This window comes from Hypoxylon trugodes (genome assembly GCF_022578975.1).
Source record: "Hypoxylon trugodes strain CBS 135444 unplaced genomic scaffold F4822scaffold_4, whole genome shotgun sequence".
Taxonomy (NCBI): domain Eukaryota; kingdom Fungi; phylum Ascomycota; class Sordariomycetes; order Xylariales; family Hypoxylaceae; genus Hypoxylon; species Hypoxylon trugodes.
The window spans coordinates 3,898,882-3,910,942 of NW_026250019.1; the positions used below are offsets into that span (position 1 = coordinate 3,898,882).

The following is a 12,061-nucleotide window of genomic DNA, read 5'->3' on the forward strand; positions in this document are numbered from 1 at the left end:
TTTAACTCGAACACCATGGCTACACCTTGTGAGTTCTACCTCCGTTTCCTCTATGGCTGACAACGTTGGCCGTATGATATTCGCTTGGCGCACAAAATTCGCTTCGGCACGTAATATCTGACTAATAAGAACAGTGAATGCAGAAGATGAGGCTCGCTATACGGAAATCATCGACGGTATCTTGGCAACGGCCGACCTTGAAACCGTTACGCGCAAAAAGATCCGCATGGGTCTTGAGGCTGCTTTAGGCGGTAAAGATCTGAGCGACCAGAAGGTGTGTGATAACCCCCCCTCTCCCACCATGATTGTCTGCTACGCACGAGAATCCCCCTTCACTGTACGCCGCATACGCGCACATGCTACTTGTTCCTCGCTGACTTCTGCGTTTATTTCTTGTAGAATGCAATCAAAGCTCTCATAGAAGAGCGTTTTGATGCCATATCTTCTGCTGTTCCGCCACCATCTTCAGCAGTTCCCCAACCCGATATAGAATCTCCACGCCCATCACCCAAACGACAGGCCAACGGTTATGGTGACCATAACCAAGACGCCGATGAAGATGCCAACGGAGACGAGATTAAGGTGTCAGTGCAGCCGCCGAGGAAGAAGCAGCGCAAAGAGAAAAGCGAGGACACAGAGGATGCCGATGCTAAGTTGGCGGCGCTTCTTCAGGCTCAGGAAAACCAACGGACTCGGGCAACACGAGGAGGTGGTAAGCCGAAAGCGCCTGTGAAGAAGAAGAAAAAGGCCACGCCAAGGAAGAAGGGCGACAAAAAGGTTGGCCCCGAAGACGATAGTGAAGTGGAGGGAAGTGAAGAATCAAGTACCCGACCTCGAAAGGCCGGGGGTGGGTTTCAGAAACCTTTCAATCTCAGTTACCCACTTGCAGAGCTTTGTGGCGAGCCCCAGGTAAGCATATATGCTCGTTTAGCCTAGTCATTGACTTGGCGAGCGGTCATGGTCATACTATAACATTGCTTCTCTGACACTGAATTATAGCTATCCCGACCACAGGTTGTGAAGAAGTTATGGGAACACATCAAAGGCAACCAACTCCAAGACCCAAACGATAAACGACAGATCCGATGCGACGAGAGAATGCAAGCTGTTTTTAAACAAGCAAGAGTAGACATGTTTCAAATGAACAAACTAGTGGGTAATCATCTCTATCCGGTGGACGAGGAGTAGCGGTTTGGGTAGGAAATTTGCAACACGAACATGATTATATTGCGCTGTTCTTCGGCAGCCAGCGAACACAATACGGCTATCTGGGGGTGGGAGTGGCTGGGAGAGTGTGGTCGGGTATCCGTGGGTTTTGCGGCTACACATTCTCGTTACGGGTGTAGCGTGCTTTCGTGGTTATTCTCTTTATTCCTACCGGGCACTCATACATACATCACTCAAGGCACAACTTGGTTCGGACCATTGGCGCTGGACAAGATTAGCGCGAGGGCGAGGCGGATGCAGGCATTACCACATCCATGGATGGCTTGACCTATGTGTATTTGAACGTGGGCTACCTACATCAATATAGGTACCTTGGGCATATTTAAGGGGCAATACACCTCGAGGTAACGTCTCAGATTAGCTAACTCGATACGATTGGATTGAAAAGAAGCAGCGTAATGCTAAATGAGTCTAAGTCGTAACTAAGTAATTGTTCAATTTATTTAAGTATGGTTGGATAAATGATATGTGGTGAATAAGCTGGTGGCATCTTTGTGCTAAACAGCACTGAACATTGTTAATACATCCCTGTACAAAGAGTGGCTTAGAAGTTAGCAGTACATATATATTTGCCCCGCCGTTGTGTGGCTAATTGTTGGCCGCATGTGTCATCGATAGAATTATTATTTCTAGGGCTCTAACTTACCTAGGTACTAAGGTTTAGTGATTATTCAATCGGGATGGTGGGGTATTTTTTTTCTGTTTGCCAGGCCACCTTAGCTAATTGCTAATTGCTAATTTAGTGGGCGTCGTGTCCCCTACCAACCAAGATACACTCATACTGTACTCATACTGATTCATACCATTTTTCAGGTAATTGGTAAATACTCATTTACTATCTACACTACTCTTTCTTTGACTTTTACAAGGTATTTGGGACGAAGCTGGGAATAGCTTTTACCTGTGTTATACCTCCATCGCCAATTTTCTCTGCTACTTTTATCTGAGCTGGAAATCCACCTATTATATTTTCCAGCGGAAACGGCGCATATACTTGAAATCGACCATCATCGTCATCCTAGGTCCCATTCCTCGACTCTTTTACCGCTCGTCCATTCCAACTCTACCGAACAATTGTACTAGTTCCCGATAAGGCATGGATATATCCGCTGGGGGGTCGATGGATGCTTTAACCTCTACTCTAGGTCGCGGGAGAGGCGAGCGCGGTGGCAGAGGTAGAGGTAGAGGACGAGGTCGAGGCGACTCTAGCGCAAGGGGTGGAGGACGAGGTAGATCGCAACGTGGAAGAGGAAGAGGAGGTAACGCACCAGCTACGTCGGCCACCCCTTCCACGACATCTATCCTGCAGCCAGAGGCAAACAAGGCAACACAGATCCTCCCACAACCTCACATACGAAACAAGTCCACCGAGGCTGAAGGAGGTGAAGAGGATGTAGAGGCCGAAGTGTGCTTCATCTGTGCTAGTCCCGTCATCCACCAATCCGTGGCTCCTTGCAATCATAGGACCTGCCATATATGTGCTCTACGTATGAGAGCATTGTACAAGAACAAGGAATGCGCACATTGTCGGGTATGTCTGGCTCATAAGCATCGTAGGTACCGAGTATATTGAATACTAATTTCTGCCGTTTCTTAGACACTGGCCCCTTTCGTTCTCTTTACGGATGACGCTACGAAACGATACCAAGACTATTCCGACGCCGATGTCACCAGTACTGACGAGAATATTGGTATCCGATATTCAAACGAAGACATAGTTGGGGATACCGTCCTACTTCTACGTTACAACTGTCCCGATGATTCCTGCGACTTCGCCGGCCTTGGTTGGCCCGACCTGCATCGACATGTTCGTGCCATACACCATAAGAAGATGTGCGACTTATGCACCAGAAATAAGAAAGTATTCACCCACGAACACGAGTTATTTACCGACAAGGAGTTGGAGAGACATATGCGGCACGGGGACGATCAACCAGGCGCCGTCGACCAGACTGGATTCAAGGGCCATCCGCTATGCGCCTTCTGCGGCCAACGATTCTACGACGATGACAAGCTCTATGAACATTGCCGAAATAAGCATGAGCGCTGCTTTCTATGCGACCGCGCCGACCCTCGACAACCCCATTACTACCGCGATTATAATGCCTTAGAGGAACATTTTAAGAAGGATCATTTCTTGTGCCTCGACCGTGAATGCTTGGAGAAGAAATTCGTTGTTTTTGGATCGGAGATAGACTTGAAGGCGCATCAACTTGACGAACACGCGAACTCCTTGTCCAAAGATGTGAGGCGTGATGCCCGCCAAGTTGACATTTCAAGCTTTGACTATCGGCAGCCATATCAACCACAGAGACGCGGTGGCGGTTCCGGTCGAGATAGGGATGGGGATAGGGATAGGGATCGTGAGAGACGAGGAAGGGGTCGCGATCCAAATGCCGAGCCAATTCCTGCTAGTTCGGCGCAACCACTTCGACGTGACGAACTCGCTTTCCAGCGACAGATGGCCATACATTCCTCGCAGTCCGTAACCAACCGATCCTTTGGCGGTCAGCTATCAACACCTTCAACAAGCAATGCGGGCTCATCTGGTCAGACAAGCCAACGCCCTCCCGTGGATTCTACAGTCACTTCGACTCCTGCGCCGCCAACTTCCAATATGGAAGGCCTAAATTTGACTGATCCGAACCTCACACCAGAGGATCGCGCGCGCCTATTACGACATTCTGCCGTGATAGAACGAGCCTCAAACCTCCTTCAAAACGATCGCGATAAGATCGCCGCCTTCCGAAGTCATATATCATCCTATAGACAAGACAAGATTTCCGCGGCAGCACTCCTAGATGCTCTATTCTCATTATTCTCCGATACATCATCTTCTGCTCTGGGGACCTTGATTCGCGAGACTATCGATCTTTTCGAAGACAAGAGCAAAGGCGACAGATTGCGAAAGGCATGGAACGACTGGAGGGCTGTAAATGAGGATTACCCAACGCTTCCTGGTTTGGGCGGTATGCATGGCGCGACAACCTCTAGTACTGGTTGGGCGGCTGCTGCTGCTAGCTCTCCCACAGCGGCAGCTGTGGCACCATCTCAGAGACATACCACAAGGGTGCTTAAGCTTAAGAGTTCTACGCAGCAGTCTCGACGATCTAGCGTAGAGCAATCCTCATCCCTCTTTTCCAACGCGGGCCAGTCCCGACGTCCACCACCGCCAGCAGCCGCCTCCTTCCCCGCGTTACCACCTCCTAGCAATAGCAACAGAAGTGCGACGCGTTCCCCAGCTACGGCTCTTTGGGGTTCCAGTGGAGGAACACCAACTCCGGCTAGGGCGGCGAGATCTACGAACCGAGATGAAGCTTTCCCAGCCCTCCCCACAGCGCCCAAACCTACAACTACAATATTTGGGTACGGAACTGGGAGTGTACGTAGAGATGCTGGGGGTCCAAGAGGCACTGGTTTTTCATGGGGTGGTACGAATGGAGGTGCTTCTGCTTCTACGGAAGATAACGCCGAGGAGGACACCGGCGATGGAGCTGGAAAGGGTAAAAAGGGGAATAAAGGCAGGAAGAAAGTCTTAGTTCAATGGGGTTGAAAATATTTAGAGGCTCATGTATGACTTTCTCTGAGCATTGTAGCACATAATCATGATGATCATGATAGGAATGGTAATGATCTGAGCATTGGGTTGGCTAATATACTCCAACACTACCCTCATGCTACTACTTTGTGTTCGATGCAGATTTGAATTCAACACTCCCCCGAGGCGCTGCCACCAACACACGGCTCTCCTGTACAGTTGAAACCTTGTGGTGACTTGACATTCCCACATAGATAGTCCGTCGCCGCAGTGCCATTGTCGAATTTCAAATCGACGTCGAAAAGCCCAATATCAGTACAGGGCTCAACAGCACTGCACTGCAAACTGGCTATCCTATTCGATTTCGTCGTCCCTAGCAGGTTATATACGGCAACATCTCGAATTTGGAACTGGGAATTTGTGCAGTTACCTTCCCCAGGAGCCCCGTCGAACCTGGTACACTGGGAAATGGAAAATGCCGCGCCGCGAATTCCTGTGACAAAAACATTGGTGAAATTCATATCTGAAGCATCTATAAAAATGAATGGAACTTGTTAGCGTGGCCCTTTAGTTAATCAAGATGAAGTAATAAATGTTTACCTCCTAAACCCCCGCCTCCCCCATTCGGTGGATACCCATTCTGGTCGGCGGTCCAAGTTTTAAAGTATACCTACATTCGATTATGTCGTTAGCGATGCTGGTACACCCGAGATATCCACAACTACCATGTGTTGGCACTTACTGCGTGGAGAGTATTGTCAAAGGTGACATTTTCAACGCTAAATCCCGTAATGTGCTCCTCAACGCCATAATATTGCCCGATACTCCCTAACGCAATGCCACTACCATTGTAGAAATACGAGTTCGTGACGCTAACATTGTAACTATCCGCTTTGAGTGAAATACTGTCATCACCATTATAAACTGTCCAGTTGTTAAATATGATATAAGATGATCGTATTGTGTCCGCCCCGTCAGTATTTGCTGAGAATATGATCTTGTTAACTACCTGGTATGAGTACATAGCAATCAGGGGATACTTACAGCTTTGCGATCGATTCCCGGTATTATTAACGAAGATACTGTCAAGGACGACGTGATCCGAATAAATGATAGACATTGTCCTAAGAACTTAGTACATCCCACTCGCTACACATACCTAGGTACACTTAAAGGGAATGATGTCGCCACTTACCACATTTGACTCCGTAAGAAACGAAGACCCTTCACCACAGAGTTTCGAAGCCCATTAAAAGTAATTGCGTGTGGTCTACCGGGATAATTGGATGTGTTCTCTTGCTGTGCAATCCATTCGTACCAATAGTCGCCATTACCATCGAAAGTTCCTTCGTTATGTCCATCCAACTGTACTCGATCCCCGCCTAAGATAAATGCAGTTGATTGATTCTGATATCCTACATCCAAGGAGTGGTTCAGCCAGTACTGGATGTCGGTACTCCACTAAAAGGGAATATTATTAGAATACCGGATATGATGGCCGTTCTTAGGTCAAACGTACCAATAGCGTCCCATATATGTCAACCGTCACATTCTCAAGCCAGGTAATGTTCAAGACAGATGAAATATAGTAAGTGGTAGGTTCAAATACCACTCTTCCATTTTTCCCACATTCTTTGAACGCATCAAGTATTGCTGGGGCATCGTCGGTCGTATTGATCCCACTAGATTTCACGGTACAGGTTTTGCCTGAAGCAGGTGCAACTAACAAGTTGCAAGTTGCGACAACAAGAGCGAAGCGTGTAAGGTAATGCTCCATGATGAAGATTTTTATTGATTTATGTGGTCAAAGTTCCATTACTCCTCTTTCTCGACTCCTTCTACTTCCTTAAATGTTTTTATGAGGGGAAGATACCCTGAAGATACCTAGGTAGTCTAGGGCCGAATTTGACGTTGCATCCGACCCGAGCACCCCAGGATTCACGTCGGCGTTTATTATACTGGAATAGGAAAGAAGATATTGGCGGCGGCGGGAGGATGCGATGACGTAATGAGATTTTGAATGCCCACCCGAGTAAATAAGCAACATTAGGATAAATCATCACATTCGACTACGACTGTTGCTCATTGAATACTGGGCCATTATCGGGCTACTACGCAGCTAATAGTTATATCCAACTAGATATCAAACCGATAATATGGAGAATTGTAGTTGATTGAGTTGAAAGCGTAAGATGAATAAAATGATAGGTAAGAAGAAAAAGAAGAACAAGAAATGAAAGAGAAAGAGAAATAAAAGGAAAAAAAGAAAGAAAAAAGCCATGGGAATAAGAAATTACCTGGGTGTTCTTTTCTGTAGGTGCCCCATCGGACACCCGTCTGGGTGGGGAATTCATATTAAGTGTTGTTCTCTAAGCCCATGGCGTACACTTATATTGATCTACACTGATTAACTACATATGTACTCATTGTACGTACAGTATGTAAGCGCTAGTGTGAAGCCTTCTAAGGAGCAAAGACTCGCCATATAAACTCATCTGCGCGCCCCCCTAGAGAGCTACGTTTTCTTGCCCTTTATCTGGGGAATGATCAGATTGGAGGGCTTTAACCCGGCGATGGTTTGGGTGGCCAACCTAGCTTGGTCGCTGGTAGCGATGCCATTTATCATTCCGTAGATGTAGCGACGGATAAGGCTGATCACCAGGGCATTGTTGTACGGGCATACCCAATGGGTTTGGGCAGCGTCCCATCTGGTGACGGATATCAAGTATTGTGCCTGAGAGCACACTGGGGGGTGGGCGAGGGCTTGGTGGTCCTCAAGGAAGCCGTCGAGAGCCGCAGAACCTAAGCCATTCACCAAGATAAAGTCGAGAACATTGTGCTCTACCTTGTACCGGGGTCGGAAGAAAGCGGGTGCCCTCTTCTTGCGAGCTACCTAGGTAGGTGTTGCTGCTACTTGCGGGCCTGTCTTCTGCATTATAGTTGGTCGGCGGCCGTTATTGGATATCGCTCATTCAAATCGGTAATGAACTGCTGTAGGTAGCGAGCTGGTAGGAGGAATATGATTAAGGTGAAAAGAAGTGTGGTGGTCGAGTTAGTTGTAAGAAATAAGAAATCCACGGCGAGAAGACTCTAGGTTATATAGAAAATTTATTATGGGCCCTGGTTGTCCGTTCCTTCCTTCTCTATGCCATGGAGCTTGATCTGATGACCACGGCCAAACTTTATGTGACCGAGGTTCGGCTTTAAAAAGGTTAAGTAACTTGCTTAGGTTGTCTCATGGTTGAATTACGGTAGGTACTTGACAAGATAAGGGAGTGTGTTGGCAGGTACGATGATATTACGTATATGAACAATGTCTCTATCGCGCGTTATCATAAGCCATTTTTATACCGCCGAAGTAGAAATTTTCTCCCTCTTACCAAAGTATGCGCCCGTAACGAGATCGGTCGCTATCCGTAACAACTCTTGCCTGATACTAAGGTTTTGCAAAACCGTAGCCACAAAGATAACGATAATCAATAATGGGATCGCCGTTTCGAAAAATATCTACTCAATGTTTAAGAGTCGGTCATTGTTGGCGGAAGTAAACCACACGTGGTTTTGGACGGCAAAGACGTATGTGACGGGAAGTTATTTCTTCCTATGGAACATTCGTAAATCGGCAATGAACGGCAGCAGATACTGACCTGAAGCGTACCCTGTCGGAGCAAATCGCCGAGGTCCTCCTGCATGGAGAATATCCCCGCCATCAAGCTAAAGGGGATGAAGCCCGTTGCTAAGACCGTCAGCCGGCCAATGTTTTGGTTGTCTGTTAGGCCCCGCCGTGAGTCCTCAATTGACATTACGGCTGTGACGACCGACGTCAGCCGATCTAACCGCTGCTGGTATTCATCTAGTTGCTCCATGATGATTAATAAGTCTTTCTCATAAGACGAGATAGCGCCCCGCTGAAGCCGTGGCATTCTCAGTAACCCGAGGGAACTCTTTTGACTAGATGAGGTCAGAGGGTGTGTCGTAGATAGGGGGCGGTTCCTCCATGAATCTCCCGGTGCCTCTTTGTCAAAGGCACTGATTGTGGTTCTCCCGTCGTTACGTCTGGCTCTATTCGCCTCTGTTTTAACAGATGAACAGTCAAACACACACCGAAGCGTCTCTGCTACCATCTCGCGATATATTGGGATGAAGCGTCCCCACATATGCAACCCTTCGAGCGTGGCTTTGGCATCCTGGCCCGTTGAGAAACTCTCAGGTTTTACAATTTCCAGGTCGATTTGGCATAGCCTCGTTTTGATGTAATCAAGTATTGCCAGCCACTCAGAGCAGATAAAATGGAGCAGGATCTGGATCGGCTCCTGGTCATCGTCGGTTGTTGGTTCCAAGACGAGATTGCGGAATATCTCGGGATGGTAGGCCCAATAGAGGAAATCTTTGAAGATGGTCTCTTGCTCTGCATGGTTCTGGTTTGGGTGGTCGGCGTACTCGTTAGGTTTCGGAACTGGTTGGCAATTTCGTCGCCCTCGCCAAAGTGGGACGCCTGCTTGCACTGTCGGGTCAAGAAGCAATACTCCTATAATAACCTAGCATTTAGAATACTAGAAAGCATTACAACAGTTACCCCTCCGGTAGAGATTAGAATGCACCTACTCACCAATACGACTTTTAGACTTCATATGACGTTCGGGTGACACCCAATATGTGGCTCTCGACCTCGTCAAACCTACCGTCGCACCCTCTTCATCCCACCAGGCCTTATTGCATAGATCGTCATCTACTCTCCTCTTGATATTAAACTGCTTAGCCTGATTGTTCCCTTTGTCAAATTCTTCGGGTCGGAAATATCTGACTGTGACGTAGCGCAATTAGATCCAGTTCTAGAGTCGACCCACAATGTCGAGGACAGGAGGGTCTCTCCACCGGTCGCGGACGTTATACCAGGCGTAGTCTACAATGTGACTCCGGAAGACATCAGCTTCGATGTTGAGTTCATGCCCTAGAACTTCAATGACATCTCGAGACAGATCTTCGACCACGTATAAGCGGAGATGGTGCTGCCGATAGTTTCTATGATGCGTTCTTCATTTAGGAATTTTCGTAGTTCATGGGCGGATTCAATAGGAGGCGCTGGTTCAATAACGTTATTATCAAAATAGTCTAGCACGCGGACCTTGGTTCGTTGGATGCGCTCAGATTTATCACCTAGATCTCCCCGTTTCAAAGGATCGGCTCCGATTTCCATGAAGTCTCGTAAAAGTCTGCAGTGTATCCAGCCCTTAGAGATGTTTTGTACATATTTAAGATATGGTTTCCTAGCAAAATGGGCCAATCAACTGGTTAGTCAAACAATACACGGTGGTCGTTAATATGGAGACAAGCTATCAAATCAAAGAGAGACTGACGGATTATTCACTTTCCATGATTTCCTAAGGGATTCCTGCCTATTGTCATCATACACATCACCAAGGAAGTCGTAGTATTTTGTTCGCAGTTCCGGCCTGAACCACGGATCCTTTGGTTTCATGGACTGGAACATGGCGCAGCTGACGTTATATACGAACTTATTGATCGTTTCGTAAGACCTTCATACTGATTTTTTCGCACTCGTTATTGTCTCCCAACTAGCAACGAACGTTACGAAAAAAGCGAATGATTTTGTAGGGTGTGAATGAGGCTTGAGCCTCCTTTTATCTTCATGGTAGCGTTCGGTCAAGACAGTTACATCATCAGAATACACGTACGCACGGGCAGGATGGTTCAAGGCTGAGTGCCTAAGCAAAAATGCCTTGAACACGTAGCTCCCTACTAACGGTAGATTGACACGATGCGGTGGGAAAGTATTGAGAGAGAGAGAGAGAGAGAGAGAGAGGAAGAAGAAGTCTGCCTCGGAATTTTTTTTTTTTAAAAAAAATTAAATAAATAAAAAATATAAAAATATAAAAAATAAACGGCCGCAGCACATTGGGGGGTGATAGGCATCCCAGATCGGATAGCCCCCGGACATTGTAGGATATCGGTGCTTCAGCCGCAATGATTTTCGCATATGGTACCTAAGCAGGAAGTGCGTAACCACGCATTGCATATAGTCTGCCTAGATACGAATCGTGGAAGCTCAAGCAGTGAAATACGTGGCATGGCTTGTCAACTGAAGAGTAGCCAATACATATGTATCACCTAGGTACTTAAAGTACCATCTAAGGCTGGCAGGTATTACCAATTGAGTGGGACAGGGAACGGACCGAAGCGCGTACGTATTGTTAACCAACTCCCGGGATCTTGTTCTTTCTTTTCTATTGCCTGTGGATACTACCTAGGTAAGTTCCTTTTGTGATATTGCTTATTTCTCGTTATCGTTTTATTCACCCCAATATACAGGATAGTTCTTGCCGCTACGAAAAGCCTTGCAGATTCAAATGTACGAAATGCTCCGGTTAAGAATCAATGAGTAAGGTTGTTGTTCGTTCCAAGATCTCTAGGGTCATCCGACTGGGCTAGATGTAGGTATACTTTTGAGCTCGTAACACGCAGATATCCGACGCTAACCCTCTTCTAGTATAGCCGAGTCAACCTTGTAATAAATAAATCCTCGTCCTTTCAAATTTAAAGCTAGAGCCTCATCTAGAACTCTCATCATAATATCATTTCAATTGCAAAAGTCGGCTGCGATGGTTATGTATGCTTCTACCAGTTGACGAATTGATTCGACTTAGACCCATTCTGTCTTCGAAAGCAATCCATATCCATTTGGCCCCCATATTACTCCACCCCTATATTGTTACTCGACTCGATTAATTAAAAGTGCTTCAGTCAAAATTGGGGTAGGCTTTGCTTGAGTCGGATTAGATCAGATCTGTCCAGCCCAGTTTGGAAATAATTTAGAGAATTTAACCAATCAAATGCGAGAACTTTCATGCGTGGAGGAGTGAGGGGGCTGGCGTAAAGTGGGGGGATGTGGTGAAAAAGCAACATTATTCTCCTTTCAACCTTTCTACCCTTCTACCTAGGTACCCTATGTTTTCCCCCAATTCCCCCACTATGTCCTTTGCCCATGGACACCCTCAAAGATAACACCTACAGCAGATGGTGGATATTTGTATTTGTTCAAATTTACCATTCATGGTTGGAATATTTCTTCATTTGTTAGATGGAAATATTATCTCCATTCAAACTACCTACTTAGAACTAGACAATTGCCGGCTTATAATCGCTGAAATCATAGTCTTCCTTTCGAATCTTCTTCCAAGCAGCAATGGTTTGCTTTCGAGCCAGGGCAAAAGGCAACTTGGAAAGCGGAACGCATCCATCTTTTGTTGCTTCCACGGTCTGGCCAATAGAGCTCGC

The 12,061-nt window shown here is 46.8% G+C and overlaps 4 protein-coding genes across 4 annotated transcripts; 2 read left to right on the forward strand and 2 right to left on the reverse strand.

The window, feature by feature from the left end:
* Nucleotides 1-15: 15 nt before the first annotated feature.
* Nucleotides 16-1,188, forward strand: F4822DRAFT_428762 (SWIB-domain-containing protein; the record flags this gene model as incomplete). Its single annotated transcript, XM_051460966.1, has 4 exons — nt 16-28; nt 135-337; nt 400-909; nt 1,000-1,188. 4 exons carry the CDS (start codon nt 16-18, stop codon nt 1,186-1,188), a joined length of 915 nt encoding a protein of 304 aa, XP_051316199.1.
* A 688-nt stretch (nt 1,189-1,876) lies between these two features.
* On the forward strand, nt 1,877-4,858 carry F4822DRAFT_235845 (uncharacterized protein). Its single transcript, XM_051454218.1, has 2 exons — nt 1,877-2,758; nt 2,825-4,858. Exons 1-2 carry the CDS (start codon nt 2,324-2,326, stop codon nt 4,778-4,780), a joined length of 2,391 nt encoding a protein of 796 aa, XP_051316200.1. The 5' UTR covers nt 1,877-2,323; the 3' UTR covers nt 4,781-4,858.
* F4822DRAFT_235835 (galacturan 1,4-alpha-galacturonidase B) lies at nt 4,851-6,721 on the reverse strand. Its single transcript, XM_051454217.1, has 6 exons — nt 6,285-6,721; nt 5,961-6,226; nt 5,810-5,889; nt 5,508-5,749; nt 5,366-5,435; nt 4,851-5,297 (listed from the first exon to the last, which is right to left on the reverse strand). Exons 1-6 carry the CDS (start codon nt 6,540-6,542, stop codon nt 4,936-4,938), a joined length of 1,278 nt encoding a protein of 425 aa, XP_051316201.1. The 5' UTR covers nt 6,543-6,721; the 3' UTR covers nt 4,851-4,935.
* Nucleotides 6,722-7,280: 559 nt separating this feature from the next.
* F4822DRAFT_428765 (uncharacterized protein) lies at nt 7,281-9,962 on the reverse strand (the record flags this gene model as incomplete). The annotated part of the gene is made up of 5 exons (XM_051460967.1): nt 7,281-7,658; nt 8,413-9,293; nt 9,375-9,525; nt 9,613-9,679; nt 9,733-9,962. 5 exons carry the CDS (start codon nt 9,960-9,962, stop codon nt 7,281-7,283), a joined length of 1,707 nt encoding a protein of 568 aa, XP_051316202.1.
* Between the last annotated feature and the right edge of the window lie 2,099 nt (nt 9,963-12,061).